This window comes from Ambystoma mexicanum, chromosome 7p (genome assembly GCF_040938575.1).
Source record: "Ambystoma mexicanum isolate Mex_15411 chromosome 7p, UKY_AmexF1_1, whole genome shotgun sequence".
NCBI lineage: Eukaryota > Metazoa > Chordata > Amphibia > Caudata > Ambystomatidae > Ambystoma > Ambystoma mexicanum.
In genome coordinates this window covers 589,445,505-589,469,485 of record NC_090939.1, presented here as the reverse complement: position 1 = coordinate 589,469,485, position 23,981 = coordinate 589,445,505, and the positions used below count along the sequence as shown (strand labels likewise).

The following is a 23,981-nucleotide window of genomic DNA, read 5'->3' as shown; positions in this document are numbered from 1 at the left end:
GGATGCATTATCTCAGATCGGCAGCAGGTGTAAATCAATAAACTAACAAGGCCAAGTGACAGATAGAAAGATGGCTTGAAAGCACGAAATGAAATGGCATAAGGTCGAAGAGGTGACTACAAAGACTATGATCTTTTGCATACAGTTACTAAGTGAGAAATACATCAATGACGAGGCTTTATTACACAGCAAGTGGCCATCTGCTGCCGGTGAAGACTTATACAGGTTGACCGTGCTAGACTCAAAGACCTGATCATCACCTTTTGCTTGAAAGAGATAATTGCTATTTCTCGGCAATGCACTTTTTTTGTTATCCATTACAGGAACATTACAGTTTTAAACTAATGTGCAAGAGGAGGAAAACTGTTGCAATTACACAGAAGCTGTTTAAGCTCCACGAAGAACGTGAACATGTTGTCTGAAAGTGAAATAATATAACGGCAAAATATTGTATATATAACTGAAATGAGGACGAAGAGCTGAACAGGATGATGGTGGCATGATTCAGTGCATCACGGGGTGAGCAGAAGGGAGCTATGAAGGGTCACTGAGATGTAATTAAGCAATAACAACCGATCCAGTGGGCCAGATCGGGTGTTATTGCTAATAGTGCCCCAGGTTCTTAATCCGTGGTGCGGAGATCTACGATTGTGTTTGAGCTATTGGCACTGCTCGTACGGCATCCCTTTCATTCAAACAAAAACATACTTAAGATGACCTCCATGGAATAGAAGGTGGGGCTCGATCCAGAGCCCTTCTTCAATTTCCATGGCAGCCCGGGAAGCAGAGAGGCACTGGTGGTGGCATCACTGCTGAAGAAGGACAGCAATAAGAGTAGGGGTGTGGGGAGGGAAGGGAGTGTTGACGGGGGAAGGGCTAGCGTGGGGGGAGTGGAAAGCTAAGTACTTGATATTAATTATATCATAAATATATATATATATATGGGATGTCCAGATCTAATGAAAGGCTGTGACATAGCTTGAAGCACCAGAAAAACAGACCGTGCACACATGGGAAAGGGTTACAAAAAGCACAGCAAAAGCTGCTAATTTAAGAATTCAGAAATATAAACAGACCAAACATCTTCCCCTTGGGTCTGCTGATTAAAACCATGGCAAGTACATACATGATACCCGCAGTTAGCAACAAAACCGCCACCCTTTCCACCCGTGACTCGGGCTTCCTCAGGCTTTTATACACTATGTCATTCCATTTGCTAGTTTAAATAAACCCCCTCTCTCTGACGACCTACGTAAGATATAAGTAATATTTGATGCTGCAAAACCTGCCCCAGCCTCTGTCAGGTAATACGACTTCTTCTGGGGACATCGCAAGGCACTGACAGGAGGGATATGATTCAAATATGCATTAATACCAGATATGTGCAGTAATGTTATAATGTTATAAAATAAGCAGATCATGTGGCAGGCGAGTATAGCGTATGCATGTTGCCACTTTTGCTGAACCGAGGGCCAATGCCATTAGTGGTATGGGGCACATGCCCAGCCTCTAATTGTTGGAGAACACGTATGTAGAATATGCACACGTCATAATCCTGTCTAGAAATATCCCAGGAAAAGTGTTTCAAATGAATGGGTATTAAAAGTGTGCTAACATGCTGCAAACAATTGGCGCCTTTTGGACTATTTCTCAAATCTAAATAAGGCAGATTTCTGGTGTGGTTTTGCATTACAAATGTGTGGTACAACTGTAATAGCAGGACATCTAAAAGTCAATACTTCAGTAGACTTGGGACAAAAATTGATATAAAACTTACTTCATAAACTTTCAGAAATTGAGAACACATTTAAAAGACTGCCAAATGTGCACTTTTTTGTTGTTTGAATGCTTGAAGGTAATACCAATGACTATACGTTCAAATAAGTGTACTTTGGTTTGCTGAACCTATCACTTAGATTCCTAAATATGTTTCCAACTCACTAGTGTGTGTGTGTGTGAGATGAACAACATGATTGGATCGGTAATTGATCCAGATGGAAATAGCAGGAAGATTAAATAGGAGATTTGAAATGTGTATAAAAATCATAAAGCTGCCCACAATGTTTGTGCATATGGTTATTTGCTTATTTTGCGCCGGAGCCCGTAGGCATCAGAAATGACTATGTTGGAAACAATTACTTTCCTATGATCAAACAAAGAGCTTGTTTAACACGTGGAGAGATACATGTCAAAACAACCCAGCGTTTCAAAAGGATACTCTAAAATACATGCCCAATACCACTAAATGTGGAGCATGGTGCCAAACGGAGCAACTAAAGAGAACATAGACCAAAATACAGAAAACGGAGAAAAACGGAGAATTTGTATTTTGCTTTGCTTTTCCTTGGTATAGAGGGGAACTTCTTTTTTCTCTGCACTTGTAAATGGTCCGTGTATTTAAACAGTCTCAACGTAACCCTAGGGAGATCTATACTGATGTTAGCTAAAATAAATCATTAAAATAAAAATGGAATGAGCTCAAGTCTCGTATAGGTCCTCTAAATGTGCACCTGTTCTACTCTTAACCATAAATAAATATAGTACCCTATGATTCAAAAGCAGCCACAAAGAAAGAGGCTGCCTTGTTATGGGACGGGGTGCATCCGGAATGGTAGACATAGTTTCTTGTCAGTTGCACCTGCACTATCGCACAGTCCGTGGGGAGGAAATAAAGACATGATGAAGAAAAGAAATGCAGGCGGCCATTTTCTTCTGATGAGGAATCTAGTTGCTTAATTGTGCATGAGTCATTGCTCGACTTGAACTGTAGAAGAAGGTCCAGAGGGTAAATCTGGTGGCGTACCAAGTCTTTCTGCTACCGTAGGTCCAACTAAGTGCACGTGCCCCTGTCCAAGCTTTACTCCACCACTTCCAGGCCCTGATTCATGCATTATTTGCGCCGAAAACAATGGGATTTGTGCGCCATTCTGCCCGCAAATCCCCATTTGTTAAACAGGGATTTACTAGCAGAATGGCGCACAAATCCCGTTTTTTTTGTTCAAATAATCCATGAATCAGGGTCCCAGACTCTACACCTTCAACAGATTCTACCATTGCAACATACTGTCCGCCATTGGCAAACTCTACCCCTTCACCACCACGTTGTCCCAATTTGCCTCCATAACAATATAAAGATATTTTTAAGACTGAGGGGATTACAAAGTTGTTGTTTGCACGCTATCCATTCAACCCTGTTATCATCTATGTTCTCTTAGTTGGAAGAGTGTTTTCAGATCCCTGCTGCCAAGGATTTGGAGAAGGTAATGTGTTCTACAGTTGGGTACACTACAGGTAGCTGTTGAGGCCATTTGCCTACTTTGGGTGAGATCAGAGAACAATCTTTTATTGAAGTGGTCAGAACATAAACTGTGTGCCAATTGGACACAAGTGAGGGAGAGTTGGAAGGAGGAATGTTGGTTTCAATGTTAATACCTAGTTTCTTGCCTGATGCCACCCCTTAAAAATTACCTAGACTGGTCAGTAATATGAATGTTTCAGGCAACTGACCTACATTTCTACACGTGGTCTTGTCAAATGGTAAATGCAGACTCTAAAGGTGCATCTTAAAAATGTTGATTAAAAAACCCTCAAAAACTCATAGTTACCGCTCTGGTGTTAGCAGGGGGAATATGGAGACGAGGCAAGTTACCACCTGCTGCAGCCCATGTACCTCCAATTCCTTGGTCTGGAACGCCATTAGCAGATGGCAAAATCACAAGTGAAATTTGTAAACACTGTCTGGGCATAAACACCTGTGTGAAGTAATGACAGTTGGAGAAGCTTCTTGGAACCATTGGCTAAGCATTCTCAAGGTGGAGTAATGGATAAGGGTGAACATTCATCGATGGGAGGCAAAAATATTCTTTGCATCCATGCAGTGCAGGGAGATTTTATAACAAATGAAGCTATTTGTGATATTGTCCAAAATACCCAAACTCTGAAGAGTGAAACTGTGTAATGGGTACTGTGTTGCAGCACAACATTACCTTGGTGGGTGTGGTTTAGCTGATGGGTCTTGACAGCATGTATTTGTGATAATTTAAAATGTTTACTAACTCCTTAGAGTTGGTTGGACATGGGCACATTTTACGATTTGTGGGTTACAGATATCGAGTTCCTGCTGTTGTTGGAGGTACTGTTTCACAGTATAAGTCATACCTTGTGTTTAAAATGTAATTCATGTAAAGGTTACTTATAAATGTAACTTTCATGCATTGTGCTACTTTGCAGTTGTGTTCTTCCAGTAGTACTGAGCATGCATTTGAATGTCATCAAAGACACATGATAAACCGAACAGTGATGCCATTCACCTGTTTAAACTGACCTTGCTTCTTTACCTTTCTCTCTCTCTCTCTCTCTCTCTCTCTCTCTCTCTCTCTCTCTCTCTCTCTCTCTGAACATCATTTTTTAGTGGCCACCTGTGGGAACATGTCATGTATATTTGAACATGCACATTATTGCTTAACACATTGTATGTGTGTTTTGATTAAAAAGAATTCCAGTGACAATGGGGAGTGGCACCTATAAAACCAATGAGGTCTGGCTGTTTTGCATGTTAAGAAGCATTTTGGGAATATAAGAATGACCACAGAGCTTTATATCGGTCATATATGTTTGTGTGAATTGTATGACTGAATCACTAAATACCTAATGCACACTGTGTTTGGTACATATTTCCTTTTATATTACAGGGTCTGTGGTGAGCGACCCTGTAGTTATGGTGAAGTTGCTCAACCCACATAAAGAGAATTTTTGGTGGCTTATAACTTTGGCACCTTTTCACAAATCGTCTTGCAACTTTGGACAAAAAGTATACAGTCAACTGCAAACTACTTTTGAAGTTGCGAGCAATTTCATCAAGGGGCCAAAGTTATAGGTGGGCATCCCGAAGCTTCTGAAATCCATATAGACATGAATGGATACAAAGTTTGCTTGTGGCTCCAGCCCAAACCGCTGGATGGATTTACACCAAACCTATGCCTAAAATGTAGGTAAAAGAAATGTGTGAGATCTCCTTCCGGTATATGGACTTACTTCCTGATTCAGTGTCCGCAGATGACTCTAAGCCGGTCAGGGAGTCATGTAACATTCGTGGACATCGTATGCGCCTCTGATTGGTAAATAAAATGTGTGAGGTGTGTCAAAACCTTTGAAACACATGCTATTTGGATTTGCGAACTGTGCCCGTATTCCGCAGACACTGCTGTAAACACATACTCAAAAACAGAACATTGCACTTGTCGAACAAATGAAACAATCTCTGGGTAGCTGATGGGTAATGAGGATGAGATGGGATATGTTCAGAAAAAGCAAAGAATAAGGTGTTTTTTTTTCTCCATTGTCCGCAAACATCTCAGATGTTCAGGGACATTGTTGTGATGTTTGTGAACTTGACGAATGTTCGAGGACATCCATGCATATTTCTGCATTGCAGGGAGGGTAAAGAGAAGTTTGCGATGGCTTATAACTTTGGCGCCATTCCATGAAAATAAAAACGAAATTCTGCAATCAAGTTGTAGACCCAACTTTGAATGTTTTTGCAAAGCTTGCTTTTGTTTCACCAAGAGGGGGCAAAATTGAGGTGGGGTCCCAAAATGTTTGGATGGCCTAGAACTTTGGTGCTGTTTGACAAACCTGCATACAAATTTGCAAAAAAGATTCTAGACACAACTTTGAATGTTTTAAAAAAGTCTGTTGGGATTTTGAAGAGAGGAGGCAAAATTCAAGCACAATCCCAACATTTTTAGATGGCTTATTACATTGATGCAATTTGACAATTCTGCACCAGGTTTTCAGGTTTGCAAAACAATTATAGATGTGCAAAGTTTGAAGAGAGTTTATTAAGTGGGGGCTAAATTGTAGGGAGTCGCAACATTTTCAAAATTGGGAGAAACTTGAATGGGAAAAATAGTTCTGTTAGCAGCTACAGCACAAAGTGCTGTACGGATTTACAACAAGCTTGAATGAGGAAAATTGGCATGGTCCTTCAAAGCATGCTTTTGCAAATCTGCCCTGTGTTTTATTTCTTGAAAAGTGTCAAAATGTAGGTAGAAAAAATAGACATATAACTTTGGTGACTAAGGCATAGCCTGTGGCCATAGCCAGTGGCCAGACTTTCCAGCGCATGGTCACCAGGCACTGGCAATGCGTTTAAAGTGGGCATGGTGACCAGGGACCAGCTATGTGGTAAAAGGTTCAAAATCACGATAGGCTTGAATGGGAAAAGAAAGTATTGCTTGTGGATGAAGCCCGAAGTGCTGGACAGATTTACAGCAAACTTGCGAAAGGAGCACCATCAAGGACCTAAAAGCATGATTTAGCAATTCTGCCCTGCGTTTTTTGATTTTTTCCAAATTGTCAAAACTTAAGTACAAAAAATGTTGATATGAATTTGGTACCTGGAAAGTGGGCCTGTCCCGCGGCAAAGAGAATGTCTATTTTGCTAATTCGGGCCTGCAGTATGGCCAAAGCACATGCTCTATGGGTTGTGAACATTGGCCGTGGCTGTAAGCTGTGAACACTGGCCATTGATGACATGTTGGTAGTACAGTGGACACTGTTCCATCATTCAGGCTAGATTCAGTGGATAACTAGTGTGGTTTGATAGGGCCAAGATCATGGTTGAGCCAGTATGGGCTGCTGTAAATGACACACCCCAGTATGCACTGCAAAAGATATGCTTGTTAACAGAGGTTTACAGTCCTTCCATGTATGTTAATGAGGAATTATTAGTAACTTATATACAGGGCTGTAACACCATGAAACATGCTCACCAATAAAAAAAAACAATTAAATTCAATGAACATCTTTGTTCAAGGGACATTATGGTGAAGTTGCACTAATAAAAAACCTAGGAAATTCACTGAAACAACTTTGTTAAAGGGAAGTTATAGTTAAATTGCACTAATAGAAACCTCCGAAATTCATTGAAAGAAACTTTGTTAAGGGGACATTATGGTTGCAAGCTAAAAACGCAAAACCAAAGAAATCTATGCAACCATAACTCGCACCACCGCCCCATTCTAAGACCACCACCCTGTACATCAAAGATTACATCACAAATGATTACTTTCTCATTATTAAACTTAAGTTTTTACATCAGCACACAATCTCCAAGACATGTATTGTTTCTACCAGTTTGCACTAATAGACTTACAGAAATTTGGAGGAGTAATTATCGCTTGGGATAATGACCCTTTCCAAACTTATGAGCATCATAACTTGGTGACAGCTCAGTAATCCTGCAACAGGTACCTCCCCCCTCAGTCTATAAGGCTATATTAGAAAATGGAGATAATTGCTGACCTCCTCTAAACCAATCAGAGTGTTCAGAGTGTTCCGAGTGCAATCAATAACTACTGGCATTGACTGCATTGTTAACATTATGTCTTCAAAAGCAGACAGGGAAACAACAAAGCAATTTCAGACAAGCTTTCATTCAATAAAATACTTCCTCTCTGGGGGGATTTTTTATCCCCCCTTCCCTTCAAAATCCAATATAGTACACTAAAAAGAAAGCTAAATCAACATAGTTTGTCTATTGGCTCTACTCGTTGTTAAAGTCATTCTTTTGTATCACCAAAACTCCAAAACATGTAGCTCTACTACCAATATTTGCTAACAGCCTTATCAACCTCGGGAGCGGTAATTATCACTTGCGATATAAACCATTGCCCAACTTATGGCCCTCTGCTTCGCCTCGGCCCATAACTTGGTGGCAGGTCATTATCCTATGATAATGGTCCCTCCCTTGTTCTATAGGGCTATATTAACAGTTGGATTTTAACCTGCACCGGTTCATGCTTCTAAATGTGCCATTTGATAATTTGGATTGGTGTGATTCACCAAGTTACTATATGTTTTTAATTGGTCATGGATTACACTTGTTCACTGAATGTTTAACAATCTTTCCCATCTTTCCCATCTGCCCCTGATTAAGCCTTGAGGAAGACTGTCAGTCGAAACAAGTGTTGGCTTCAGTTTCATGCAAATAAGAATGCAATCAAAATATTACTCAAACATGAAAAAGGACTACTATTAGTTACCTTATAAAATACGATATGTATGCTCTGATGTACAACTTCTATGAATATTTTAACAAGGCATGTGTAATAGGAATGACATCATGTTTATGGGACATGACCTCATGCAGATGAGGGAATCCCCCCTTGTTTAGTGGCACCTGCAATATTGGCAGGTTTCCATGCAGTATTACAGGAGGGTTACACAGACCCTTTTGTAAGAACAATGTGCATCTACTTCAGGTTATCTAAGGGACACATAATATGACAGGGCCCAAGGTATGCTACCATAAAGGAACATGATTGTTGGTTGTGTTTGCTTGATTGCCCAGAAACACACACCCTCTCTTTAATAATATAAAAGTATTGTACCTTTTAGCTCAGGGCCACCATGGTGAGTGAATTGTATCTCTGCCTTCTTCATTTGCATACTTCTATGGTAAGAATCAGAAAACAAATGCTACTTTTACAGTAGGATGTGTCAAAAAAGAGCACCATCTGTATCAAAGATACCAGGAGCCAAACTGGATATCTCAGCCAAGAAGGATGCATGTATGCTCTGCTCTATCCTTCAAGGCACGGCTTGGCTTATGGACTATATCGCACTTTACATAAAAATAATATATCACTTATTCACACCAGGGAAAGGGCCATTAGGTAATCAGGTGGCTGGAGCAGCGGGCAAGAATATACATTTCTGCCTGCTGTTCCAGCCACCTGAGGCCCTTCACAGGTGGCGCCATATTTATTTGTATGTGCGGACGCAACAGGTAGCCTTTCCCTTTTGCCTCCTCCTTCCACCCCTCCCAACCCAAACCCAAACCTCTACCCCACCCCGTCCCTTCCCACTTACCTGCAGGACCAGAGCTTCATGCTCTGGTCTGGAACACTTCCCAATCCGGCCACCACCATAGCAATGGAAAAGGGACATTGCCCTATGGTGGAGTGCATCTAGGTTTCTTTTTTTTTTCCATCAGAGTTTCGAGTCGCTTACTGTTGCCAATGTCTGAATTAAAAATGAAAGTCATTCGCACCCCGGATGAACCCTGTAGTGTTAATGGCTTTCAGGCACTGGTGGGGGGACGGACATGGCCAGTAACGGCCCACAGCCATCATCGAGGTTCTGGCTTCTCTCAGGTCTTCCATTGCTTGGGCTGGATGACCACTACCGGCCATGCCCCCCCCACCGCCAGGGCATGAACGCCATATTGTATGAGCAGATGGAGGCCGAAACCCTTGTAGTTAAACTATATGTATGTCTAAGATCCTTATGTGGATGATCCCCGGAGAAAATGTATGATTTTGCATGATTTTTTAAAATCCATCTAAGGGAGATAGGCGAAGGAGAAATATCAGATTTTGTAATGTATAAACAAACAAAAATGCACATTTTCTGTGAGGGGCCTTGCTTGTGAATCAGCAAGAGGGAGTGTTTCCCTAAGAAATAGGTGTCTTAGGAAATGTAGAATAAGAAGTAGTAGAACTTTTCCATAACGGAAGATGATTTCTACAACTGAAGGAGAGTTTTGCCCTCATTACAACACTGGCGCTAAACCATTGTGCTATTAGCACCATGGTTGGTGCCGGTGTTGTAACGAGTCCGCCATGGTGAAATGGGGATATACCGCCCCATTCCAAGGTTGGCGGGGCGGTATTTCCCCATTTCCCCATGGCCCTTCCCCATTCCCATTTTTGCCCCATAGGGCTCAATGGGAATGGGGAAGGTGGCAATTACGGTATCGCAAATTGCGGTACCGTAATTGCCTGCGAGGTCCCTTTGCGGGTCCCTACTTTAATGGCTGGTCCAGACCAGTAGCCATTAACCACTTAGCGCCAGGGTCGTAATGAGGCCCATTCTCTTAAAATGGTGTACCGAGTGGCAAGAGAACACCATACAACGTGAACACGTTTGGAGCCATATTTCTACCCCAGGAGACGCTTCAACACCCATCTATATCTGACTCTTCTAATGTCACCTTCCTTTGGAGAGGGCTTTTCAATCGTTTTCTGTGGTGCTAATAAACCTTGTAGACAATGTAAAAGCTCAATTTCGAGCAAGATCTCTTAGACAGCCAATCAAATATCTCTGATTGTGACATTTTTTAAGTAGCTAGGATATCAAGCTGTTGTCAGGTCTTGTATGTTACCCTGAAAGTTTTTATCAGAAATAGTCTAGATCAGTGCTGTAGCTTAGTTTAACCTTTCTAGTGTTTACCTGCAATAGGGGTGTCAACTGATATGCTGCATTGCTGCTATTAATGGAAGACAACAGCCTATTGTTGGGAACATTCAGTTGAGGATATGGTATGTTATTTATAACGTGCTTAATACCCAGAGGTTTCTAAGCGCGACCCAGGAATCGAACCTGGGGTGCTCCTTGTCGTCCTGTTTCCAAGGCAAGCGCGTTGCCCCTGAGCTATCTCCCGAGTATGCGAACAAGTGTGCCCATGGAACTGGAATGCTGAATGGAACCTCTGCTCCAGAGGTTCTTTGCAAGGATCAAGAATCTTTAGGGAACTCCTGATCACCTGCTAGATTAATCAATCCCTGCACAGAGGCTTCATTTCAACAGACATTGCCCATTCTTCATGAACCAGCAAAAAGTATGCGCAGTCTGTTGAAATAAATCAAACTTGCATTGACAGATGCCAAAGATCATCACCAGCTATGCACGTGCGTGCAAACTGAAGATCCTTCAAGATTCATTGCACACTGCGGTGAAAGATGGGGAGACCAAGCAGATCCCAGCTGCCCGTTCCTTTCGCTGCCGAATGCAGGAACTCTGTGACCTGTCCATGGGAGCTTCACCGGGATTCACTGGTTCCACTAGATTAAGACCCAAGGGACTGATTTACAAAGTGTTGTTGGCTTTGTAAATCAGGCCCTCATTCTCTTAATACTGCTGCCCATAAAGATTACTGTCTAGTAGCAAAGCACACTAGGACCCAGATATACGCCAGAAGGTCCTTTAGATGCAATTGTAATATATAAGTTTCATGTCTTGTCAGTGTGCCATAGTTTTCTAATATTTCCAAGTGTTTTTACTAATAGGGCAAACTTTGCCCTAGTGCTAATACCGTGCAATCTTGCACTTTCACCAGTGCAACGTTTCTGTAATCTGGCCCGACTTGCCTTTTTTTTTCTTCATTAACTTAATGACCTGGCAGGGGCTTTTGCTCCTCTTTTGTATCAGGCCTCTGCCCCTCAGCTGAGGTTGAAATATTCTTGGTATGCTACTGCAGGTGCTTGTTATTCATTGAGCTTTGGGATTGTTCTGTGCTCTTTCTTTAGTGATGAGGAGGTGAGGAACTAAATCGCAAAGGGAACGCTAATAAATATGGATCGCTCCCTCTATTATTTAATTATTTAATCAATATTCCGATGACACCCTCTTGATTCCGCCAAATGTTATTGCATTATTGGGTGTTGTTTTATTATTGAGTGTGAGATTTTCATGTTTCTTTCTTTATTTATTTTTATACAGAATACATTATGTTAAAATTGAATCGAATCAGAAAGTGCGTTTGTCAAAGCTGGTCTGTAAAACATAGGAGAGAGAGTGCTACAACTATCTAAAGTGCAGCGGACTGGTTTCAACGCAAACATCAGCATGTTGAGTCCAGTCATGTGGGTAGACTGACAACTTTTAATGCCTGCCTGTCACGATTTGGAATAAATCGGTAATTACTGTCTTTTTTTCTTATTTTTTTTCTAAGAATCTGCACTATATAGTTCTTCACATTTGCAGCTCTCTGGGAAGTAGTATCGAGAGGATAGCTCAGGGGCAACATGCTCACCTTGGAAGCAGAACGCTCGCCTTGGAAGCAGGACGAAGCAGAGCAACACAGGCTTGGAAGCAGAACGCTCGCCTTGGAAGCAGGACGAAGCAGAGCAACACAGGTTCGATCCCTGTGTCTGCGCTTAGGAACCTCTGGGTATTAAGTGTGTTATAAATAACCAATTACAAAAGAAAACACTGGAAATTACTAACTGTGGGATACCACGGGTGTTGGTTTGGTGGAGCTCAGGCCGCCCAATAATAAACAATTGCATTTCTGGAGAGGATTTAATGCATAACGCCTGCAAAATTACCCAAGATAGAAGCAGCGTGTCCTATAATGTTGCAAGCAAAGTGTAAGAGGTGCACACCTTTCACACATGCAGTGGTGTAAGGAAATATTTTTTTGCAGAGTACAGCCCTAAAATCATATTCACAAGTACCCTGACCAGATGTTCAAGTGGTCTATTGGGCAAGTCTCTCAACCTCGGTCCTGATGATGTGGGTTCCACTCCCGCGTTGGCGACTAAAGCAAATTGAAAACACTGAAATACTTGAAGGGCACACATGGATGCAGGGAGGTCTTTTTTGCCAGCTCTGGAAAAATCCTGCCCAACTACCAGCACTGTTGTAAGATTAATAACCCAGCTGATAAACTGCAGACGGACACTATAGCAACAAAAGTGGCTGCCAATATAGATGTTTTCTGTTAGTATGCACGCATTAGAAATATCCTTCTGGATTCACCAAATATTTGCAACGAAAGTGATCAGAATGTCCAGTGAGAGCCAGACCAATCCGAGCAGGTTTCATGATCAGAATGTCCAGTGAGAGCCAGACCCACCCGAACCGGCGTCATGATCAGAATGTCCAGTGAGAGCCAGACCCACCCCAACAGGCGTCATGATCAGAATGTCCAGTGAGAGCCAGCCCTACCCGAGCAGGCGTCATGATCAGAATGTCCAGTGAGAGCCAGACCAACTGGAGCAGGCGTCATGATCGAAATGTCCAGTGAAAGCTAGACCAACAGGTGTCATGATCAGAATGTCCATTGAGAGGCAAACCAACCCGAGCAGACGTCATGATCAGAATGTTCATTGAAAGCCAGACCAACCCAAACAGGTGTCATGATCAGAATGTCCAGTGAGAGCCAGACCAACCCGAGCAGGTGTCAAGATTCAGAAATGTCCAGCGAGAGCCAGACCAACCCGAGCAGGCATCATGATCAGAATGTCCAGTGAGAGCCAGACCTACCCGAGCAGGCAACATGATCAGATAGTCCAGTGAAGACCAGACCAACCCGAACAAGCATCATGACCAGAATGTCCAGTGAGAGCCAGACCCACATGAACAGGCGTTCGCTGAGTTCTTACTCAAGGCTTTACTACAGGAGCAGATTTTCAAATAGTGTGTGTTGATCATCTTGTATAATTAACTATTAACTAGTGCACCTGACCCTCAAGATTCCACCTTATGAAATAGTGTAATTTGTTCTGTAGAAATAACTCATGTTTCTTACCACAGAGATAAAAACAAAAACAATTGAGGGTGAAGAATACTTGTAACAATTCATACATTGTTGATATGCAGCGATTATTGCAAATTCAAGATGAATATCACAAAATCCCTAGCAGTACATATGCAACAGCCATCACTTGTTCTGCCCCAATCAAGAAAAAAGGGGGCTGGACCGAGCACATGTGAAAATAAAGTGTCAAAAATAGAAGTGTATCGACAAACCAATGTCAATTACTTTTCTTTCAATCAATACAAAGGGAGACAGGAATGACAATGACAATTCTCTGCATCCATCACCATAATTGAATTTAACCCTGTGATTGTTTGTGGACACTTGTTCAGGTAATGTATTGGCCAGGAATTGGAGTGCGCGTTGCGCCCCTACTTTTTTGAACAATTATTTAACGTGTTTTGCCAAAATTACTTAATATTTTTCGTGCATGCCAAACTAACTTAAATTACATTCGGACAATCTTTGTAAACAGTGAAGAGCATAACTATATTTATTACATTTGTCAATTTCTCTCTGCATTGTATTTTTAGTCTGCCACTCAGGCTGAACAGGTCTTGCTTCACACTGGCCTTGATGGATATCTGCACTTGCGGCTTCTCAGCCGGTATGAACCTGGTTCCTTGAGGTTCCTAGAGTCCTTCTTCACAGAGTGGTACCCTGCCATTCTGTGTTTTTCCTGTCCAATGAAATTACTTTTTCTGTGTTGTTACACCCATAGAGAGTACCTTGTTGGCCTCCATGTGCATTGCTCTCAAGAGCTGGAAGGAGCTTTTCGCTGAACAATTCTTAGCAAACCAGCACACAATCCACATTGTTAAATCAGACACACTGCTTAATTGGCATTTTTAAACTGAGCTTTATTTTGGGAAGCTGCAGTAAAACAATGTATTATGTGAGCATCATAAAAGATGACCGGCCAGATTTACAGATTTTATTGCATGCTGAGAAGTGACTGTGCACATTTCAGCACGCAAAACTCATTTCAGCGATTCATGGAACAGACTTTGCATATATTTCATTGTCCGTCATGGTATTGCATGCAGTTGAGCACTTTATGCAACACTCCACGCAAAGTGCGGGATGGGCATACGCAGCACAATAAATAGGGGGCGGAGCATGCATATTCCCCATTCTCCCAGGCAAAATTAGGAAGAACGTGGACAATTGGAGGGATGGGCCACCCAGTAAAATCACATGCTCAGTCAAGCACAAACCTAACCGAATTCAGGGAATCCAACACGCAACTTCACGTCGAGAAAAGCTGCAGGCAAACCTTGTGGACTCAACGCCACATTATAGCAGGCATATGATCAAATGTGCAAAAGGAAGGTTTACATGGCAATTTAGGGGTGATGTCACATATTTGACATGCTGCTTGGAGTTAGGGGTGATCGAATGCAGATTAGCGTGTTGCACCTTTGAATTAAAGAGGTTCGCAGGCAGATTTACTGACTGCTGCCTTGCGTTACGCAAAATGGTCCACACGTTGTCGTTGTGCAGTTTTGGGTTACAGGCTCGTACGTAGTGTTGCTGGGGTGCTGCCTTGGTTGTGGTGGGATGGCCCACAGTATTGCCGGGGTGCTTGATGGTGAAGATAAGGTAGGTGCATATGTCGGTATATGTCATTGTTTTTTCTTTGCGTGGGGGCGTGTTGTGGGTGTTGCGGGCACTACTTGTGCCTAGGGTTACTTTGCAATTAAAATTCCACGAATAGGCAGAACGCGCAAAACATGCTTTTGCGTGCAGTTAGGCTCAAACTAGTTTTTATGCAGTGCTTTGCAGGGAATTTGCACTTTTTCTATGAATCGGACCCATAGTGACCTTCATAAGGTCCTTGACATGTGCTCTTAGATATTGTTTAGTCATAGCAACTAGATGCTGGCTGAAAACATGCCTTTCTGACAGCTGAAATGTTGTTGCTTAAAGAGACTGCTGTAAATATACTAACACTGCTACATGCGTCAGAACTGTATTACGTATGGGAAGTGGCCACAGTCCATTTTAGAATATGTTTAATGTGTTGTGTATAAGTGTACTGAGGTACATCACTGTACTACATACCAAACCACAATGTGGGCCTAGCCTTCTGTATGCAAAGCAGCGCAGAGTAAAATGATCAAGTAGGCATGGACGGCTGAAAGTGCAGGCAAGAGCATGAAGGCCACTCCCTGCCTGTGCTGAAGGCACCCAGAGAGGGGCACAACGTCTCTGCTCTCCAGAGTCCTGCATTGTGAAAAAATGACACACATAGATAGGTTCACAACATCCTAGAGTCCACTGACCCCGTCGTGTGGAGGTGGATGGATGCCTCTCATTAGCAATGCCTGTATAATGCCTACACAAAAGCCCGATCCAGTGACAATGTCAATGCCTGTTTCCCCAGTAGCAGATGCAGGAATGAGCATCTCAGTGAAAATGAACAGTGCACTGTTGCACTCCTTAGTACATTTTCAAAAACTGGTAGGGGCTCGGAGGCATCTGTCGTGACTTGGTTATGACAGTTCAAGCTTTGCAAACAGTCTCCATCAGAATGTAAATGGCGGCTCATTCGGTATTGTGCAAGGCAAAAGCAAAGGAGTTGGCCATTCATTGCTAATCATGCTTTAACTCGAATGTAAGAAATGCATCCACTCGTTAGTTCTCAATAAGGGCATTGTGTCACATGTTTGCTTCCTGATAGCATACACAGTTTCATTATTTGATCAAAGCACATCTTGAGAATGCACGCTTCCATGTGCTCATAGTTGAGCAAATGTTCTGATCATCCAAGTTTAGAAATTGGAAATGAGCCATTCTGATTGATAGCGAAGTTAAATTTATGAAAAACAGAATCTAGGCTCACCTATTGGCTCTCAAACTGGGTATGCTGACAATATTTGTAAATACTGCTTGATTTTACTATCCACCAAATTATGAGACTGGCAGTGTTTATGTCATACAGTAATTCCATAGGAGTACTACATGCAGTTTTCCCACCCATTACTCCTAGCCACTAAAGCATGTGCTGAATGTCACCAGGTCCATCATTTGCTGGATAGCCAATGCCACCAGATCATGAAGTCAAATACGTCATGTGTATTACTTTGATGTTTACCGCAACTTAACGTTGACCCTATCTTCCATCCTCTTTAAACATTACTGATCGCCCTTTAACCAGACCCTTCATATCACGCACAATAACGGACTGGATTCCTATCTTTACATTGCAATAACTTCCCATAGTAAAAAGCGCCAAGAAACGTTTTAAAGCTAAGTCAAAAGAAAATCTGTGGGGGAACATTCCAACATCTGGATGGGATCTTGCAAAGGAAGAACACAAGCGATAACTCTTTGGCCCTCATTCCGAGTTTGGAGGTAGTCATGGCACTATTTGTGCCATGACTACCTCCAATACCGGTACCGAGTCCGCCCTGGTTCAATGGGGATTTACCGGTCTACTCCGACCTTTGCGGGACCGGTAAATCCCCATTGAAAAAGCCATTCCCCATTCCATTTGAGCCCCCATAGGGCTCAATGGGAAGGGGGAAGGTGCTAATAACGGTACCGCAAAAACCAGGCGTTAAGGAAGGGACCCGCTAAGGGACCTCGGAATAGGGCGCAAAGGGATTCCCGGCACCGATGTCCTTAACGGTGCCCGGTATCCCTTTGCGCCAAACTCAGAATGAGGGCCTTTGCTTTCATGCATCTGTACCAAAAACAACCCATGTGTTTATTTCACTCCTCCTAGAATGTGCTGGGTACACCTACAGGACTCAGGATACTCATAACCAATGTTCTTATACAGTACATCCTGGCAGATTCCTTCGGTACCCAGCCATTTTAATGAAAATAAAACAGAGTGGTAAGTTTAACCGCAAGTCAAAATACCCAGAAAATGCTAATTATATATATATATATATATATATATATATATATATATATATATATATATAGTAGTGTGGTAAGGGGTTAATGTGGGTGAGATGGGGTTGTTTGGGGTTAAAAGGGTAGAGAGAAACAGGGTGCTTGGGGGCTGACCCCCCAAATAAAAAATAAAAAAACAATTCGGTATTTCTTCGTTATTTTGACCACTCTGAAATGTTCCACTCTGTTTTTGCCTTCAGTAAAATCACATAATCACATATAACCACTCCTTCGACTTCAAAGTGCTGTAATACCAAGTATAATTATTACCTTGTTTTCCAGTATTTGATTTATCGAACATGAAAGGATGGTAGGCAAAGTCGCCATGCCGCAGGATTCAAGCTTACCACTTGCACTAACTTCCTAATAGTAAAAAGCGCCAAGAAACGTTTTAAAGATAAGTCAAAAGAAAATCTGTAGGGGAACTTTCCAACATGTGGATGAGATCTTGCATGGAAAGAGCACAAGCGATAATAACTCTTTGTTTTCATGCATCTGTACCAAAAAACAACCCATGTGTTCATTTCACTCCTCTTAGAATGTGCTGGCTACACCTATAAGACTCAAGATAATAACTGGTGTTCTTATACAGTACATCCTGACAGATTCCTTCGGTACCCAGCCATTTTAATGAAAATAAAACAGAGTGGTAAGTTTTAGTGAATGCCAAAATACCCGGAAAATGTAATTAATATATATATATATATATATATATATATATATATATATATATATATATATATATATATATATATATATATATATATATATATATATATATATATATATATGGTAGTGGGGTAAGGGATGGGTGAGATGGGGTTGGGGTGGGGTTAAAAGGATAGAAAAACAGGGAGCTTTGCGGCAGACATTCGGTATTTTTTGGGGTATTTTTTTTTTGTATTTTGACCACTCTGAAATTTTCCACTCTGATTTTACCATCTGTAAAATCACATATAACCATTCCTTCCAGTTCAAAGTGCTGCAATACCAAGCATAATTATTACCTCATTTTACGGTATTTGATTTATCGAACATGAAAGGATGAGAGGCAAAGTCGCCATGCCGCAGGATTCAAGCTTACTAAGTGTAGGCTGGGCCTCATGTCACAGACGGGAGCTTTACCCATCAGCTATCCACCTGGGTAAGTGGATAGCTCACAGCTGGGCGAAAAAGAATAAAGGCATTGCACATCACACCAACATGTGCATTACATGTGGAAGAATTGAGATATCTAAAATAAGTTTGTCGAATGGAATCATTTGGAAACATTTCCACAATTAAAATACAAAGACCTGTTTTTCAATGGGAAAATCCCATTAAAAACTATTTGTAAATCAGGCCCTAAGATTGTGTTTGTTTGTTTGTGTAGGCAGTAACAATCGATGCATTGCTAGTGCTGCTGCTACTAGGCTTCGAGGTCAGATGATCCACTGCACGTCTGAAACTGTGGATGGTGCTCTTAGAGTGAGGCTGCCTGTACTTAGGAATGTGGGCCCAGTTTCTTGTATTTGTACTCTGGGATGAGGCACAGTCCCTACCCAGCAGAACAGATTCTATGGCCTGGTTGACAATTCTTCCAGAGATGAAGGACGGTCCCACATCATAATAGGCTGTATGGGTTATACACCACACATAGATCCGTAAGCGCCGAGCCACCATGGGCCCTTGAAGATGGCAGAGGGCCAGGGCCAATTCTTTTCCACATGGCATAAATATGCTGTGTACAGTATCTTCACTGTCTTTATTAATTTCTCAAAGAATTGCTTAGTTGAGTGATTATTTTGGACGTATTGCTACTGGTGGAATTACCTAGATGTAATTCCTCCAGTTTTTGGAGGAAAAGTGGAAGATGCACCTCCAGCATCATGCTGCAGATACATCCTCCACTTTTCCTGCAAAACACATCAGATTTAACACTCAGTAATTCCACCCATGGTAAATCCTCCCAAACGTATAATTTGGCGGTGCAGAAAAAGTGGAAGTAACTGAATTACCTCCACTTTTTTCCACAGCACCAAACTCATAATGAGGCCCAATGTGTTTTGCACAAAAAGTGTCGATGATTTTAACATAATTCTGTGATTAGAAGACGGCGAGACGATTTAGGCAAACACATGAGTGTCAGAATAATGTCAGTCTTCCAGAACCTGAGTACATAATGTACATTAATTCGATGTGATGAAGACGATATAATCGAAGAAGCATTTCAATGGTGAAAAACATGAAAAATGATGTGTGACACAAGTCGTCCAATCAGAGCACGTCAGACGAAAGAGCATTACTCTCTAAACCCTTCCTTGTAGTTGACATTTCACTTGAGGGTGGTGCGCCGGGACTTAATGTACATGCCCGCAGCAGCCACAGGAAAAACGTGTCTCTATAAAAGGGTCTTTCTCTCAGACAAGCACCCAAGATGACATATGAACTAAGGCATTTGTTTAAGCATGTTACCTCCCAATGTGTTCTCAATGTTGGACAACGTACGATAGGGTTTGAGTTTCCTTGAGAAGTAACAACACATTCGTTGTTTGCAGGAAGTACAAAAACTGTATGGCCCAAGCAACAACAACAAAACATTCAATTTACAACTTCAGTAGAAATAACGTTTCCAAAGTATGCATTTAGGTCTTGAAATTAGTTAACATTGAAAATAAAAACAAAAACTGAATCAACTGGGCATTCATTCACACAAGAAAGTCCTAAGAAACGTTGCATTAATAACACTGGGAGAGAAGCTACAGCCCATTGCAAAGCCATTACTTTTTTTATAAAGAACCTATTAACAACTCTCAGAATCATCCTCGGTATGTATACACATAACATGATGTGTATTGCTTCAAGAAAAGCACCTGCTTCTAATAGGTATGGCATGCTTTTTGGAAGCATTAGCTTTCATCGTTAGGTCAGCTACAGATTACTTTATTTGTTTTATAAAGTGAGAATAAACTGGAAATAGTCTGACAATGCACATTCCAACATACAATGATAATGATGAAAATCAGGACCATGCTTGCAATTCATCAACATTCTCATCCATAAATCGAAGATCATGGATTTCATTGGTGCACCACCCACCAAACAAACAACAACATTTCATTGACAAATGTATACCATTGCACGGTTAGCACACATTTTTTTTTTCTTTTGCTGAACATCTTTTCATCACTGAGTCCAGGTACAAGTCTACATTTCACCAAATGTCAGAGTAAAGAATGATATGCACACCTTCTACTCATTGATCAATATATTCCAGATGTTATTCATGACATTAAGCATTACTCCCTAGATTCTTGATTGGTTCATATCATTAACACAATACAAAGAAGCGTTTGCACAGTATTGCAGTGTATTTGAAACTCAGGCATCAAAACAAAAATGGCAGACCGTGATAACTTTGGAGTTGTCTCTTTAAATTCTGGGTTTTTGCCCAAAAACAGGCTGTGTTGCATAGATGATAGCCAATATAAAAACCAATATCGATAACATTTGCCACCCTGCAACTCGTCAGGAAAATTACACCAAATGTACCCAGGATGGTACATCAAAAAGCACATGTAGTCACTATGCTATATTTGCCAGCGCAGATATGAAAGACCACCATCCTGGTGTCAACCGAGCACAAATCAAATCAAAAAGCTGATAACAACCCAACGAAAGAACCCCACAAAGCCAATCAAATCCCAGAAACAATTCCTGCAGCATTCATCAGTTTGGGAAAATAACTGTTGGTGCTCGAATCTTAAGTAATAATCAGCAGTCACGTACCATATTTATGGATGACACTGGCCCAATGCTATTTACGTATATGTCGACATCGATAACGGTAGGCTTTGCTGGGGAAAAAAAGAGAGAAAGACATTTTTAAACTATGTCGTAAGATATCACATTATGCACATTTTTGTATGAAAGAATCTTATTTATAGTATTGAATTGTTTTCACTGTTTGATAGACTCAAGAGCTATGGCTTGTTTGTATGGCTAGATGACATTTCCAACATCATTGAGCATGCCCTAATAGCGTCATTGTGCTAGTGTTGAATACAGAAAGTATACCTAGTAGCGTTACTGTGTTAAAATTGAATCGAGAAGGTTCTCCCAACATCATTGAGTGTGCCCTAATTAGCCTCACTGTGTTAAAATTGAACTTAAAAGTATACCTAAAAGTGTTACTGTGTTAAAGTAGAATCTAGAACGTATTCCCAATATCTTTGGGTATGCCTGGTTGCATCCACTTTACTGATTACCACCATATCACACTACTACGCTTACTCACTCCTATACACCATCATTCAACTAGAACACAGCGATCCTATGACACATTCGGTATAGCTGTTCTCATACTACCATGACCCCTCAGCCACCCATCATTCTAATAAAAGACAGCTAGCTGAGCACACTCCAGCTAGTTTAGGCATCTCCTCAGGCCTAACACAGCCAGAACTCAATCTGGGTGTCCACCCTCCAGACTTAACACATCCAACTGATTTCCTCAGCACCACACCTACCGCTAAGAAGCAGCTATCATTCAACAACCACACCAGCTGCACACATATCCGGTGCACCCATGCACTTTACGTCACTCTCTCTCTCTCTACTGAGTTGTACTACAGTTCCCGAGGGCGTTCAACCTACCAGTACTTTGAGATCATACCAATGATACATAAGGCGCTATATAAATGCAAAGTAACATAACATAACATGACATAAGATGCACGTTAATGATTGTTGTTGTAGAGAACGTTGAAAAAAAAAAGCATCCAATATAAAATATAATGGCACATATAATTCCCTTTGAAATCTGGGCTCAATAATAACCTTGCTGCTGCACTTGATCGCCACAGCCACACATAAAATCACTGCAGAGATAAACACTGTTATCATACACATTTTTTTTCTAAAACACAATCTTTTTGGGTTATCATTTTTAAGAAATGCACTAACATGTTTTCATAATCTTGAAACAAAGACACTTCAAATTTGATATTATTAGCAAAGAAACTCATCAATCAAGTATGCCAGTCACACCATGTGCGGTGGAGCAGTATGATGCATTTTAATGCAAGTGAATTAGAACAGAGGCGCATTCTATATACCTTAGTAATTGCTGTGCAAAAGACCAATAATCGTACAACCTAATCATTGTAACATGTGTTAGAATCAAGCTATTTTCCTTTCATATGTTCTTTTTTTCATCCAGACCTTTTCATGCGAAGGCACTTTTCTACATATACGCAGAACATAAGGAAGTCCAGTATAAATCCATATATAGGACATAAAATCCATAAACCAATGGACTTGATCTTCCAAGTATAATGCACATACAAGTATTGATTTGGAGTCTGGAGCAATGATGGAAGTAAGTTTTCTTGAGAACAGACTTAGAATGAGATGATGTAAATCTAAAGACAGTCGGTAGTGTGGTAGAACATTGGTGATCCACTAAAATTAATGGACAATAGGTTGTAACAACAATGGACCAGGGAAGAGACCAACATGACTGTGGGTCCCCAAATGATAACCCTTGTCTTTTGGTGTACTCTCTTTCACTTACAAGGTTTTACTTAGTTGGTTTTATGAAAGGTATCGCTTGAAAATGTAATACAATTTTGGCTTCTCTTCTCTTCTCTTCAAAGCCATGTTCTGAAAATCCACACTTAAGCTCTCACGTTTTTCCAGATATTAAACTTTTCAAGTACTTACATTACACACATTAGCATTCAAAGTAATTGTTGTGTTTTGTCCACTTTGTGTTTATACTCCACAAACATGATTTTGGATGGTGAACACAAAGAGCAACTGCTAATATGTTCCACGTGTGAGCGCTTGAGGTTTTACTGCACCATGCAAAATCTCACAATTATGCTACACGAGCCTCCAAACACATTACTACACAGTACAGTGTGCAAGAAGAGCCGCAAAGAAGAAAGTGAGGCCTCAGTTCCTGTGCCAGTCCCAATCCTTATTTCTAATATGTGCTGGGTGTTGTTGGGTAGTGTGGTACTTCTGGACTAGAAGGAGTGATGTGGGGTTTGAAACTATAACTTTGAAAGATTGCCATCTGGCCAGGGTCTAGAAGCCATGGCTTGTTTGTTTTTTTATTTATTAATCAATAAACTGATACCGGTAACTCTATCTCAGGAAGGGAAATCTGCTAATGAGGTCTCCCTTTCATAAGCTCCATGTAAAATGCATAATGTACACCTCTGCTCTGCTGCTGGATCAATTTCCTCAGCTGCAGCACCTGCCCTCCATTGAGCAGGTCCAGGGCTCACTTGTGCCCAATTGACAGCTCCTGTGACAGCCAGGGCACTTCAGCACAGGCTCTGCACTTAAGACATGCACCCCTGGTAAAGAAATTACATAACTATGAGAGTTGCTATCCCACTGGCATATTAAACTTATAAAATAAGCCATAGGTTAGTTTGAGCTGTAGTGCTTATTATCTCTCATAATTATCCAAGCCACATCAATTGACTATTACATGTGTGTCAGCACTGTGAGCCCGGATCAGCTGTGAAAGGGTTAAATGTATTCCTCACAGCCAGGCTGTCTCTGCTGTTCCCAGAAAGACTGTAGGCCTGGAGGAAGACCCTCTTTGATTCTTTGTGAGGGCTGGTAAGACCCTCTCCTGTGAGCCAGCCTCCTAGAAGGAGCTCACCTGGAAAACAGATAACCAAGGGCACACCTACCCCAAAAGGACTAGTCTCATACTATGGTGTTGCATATCAAACAGGCCTTTGTTGCT

General features: G+C 41.4%; 1 protein-coding gene across 1 annotated transcript in view; it reads right to left on the bottom strand.

The window, feature by feature from the left end:
- The window catches only part of LOC138525961 (gamma-aminobutyric acid receptor subunit gamma-3-like), an 805,526-nt gene that overhangs the window by 118,713 nt on the left and 662,832 nt on the right, over positions 1–23,981 (bottom strand). The window contains exon 3 of the mRNA XM_069636262.1: positions 21,002–21,069. Coding sequence (XP_069492363.1) covers positions 21,002–21,069 — 68 coding nt within the window. The remainder of the gene's footprint in view (positions 1–21,001; positions 21,070–23,981) is intronic.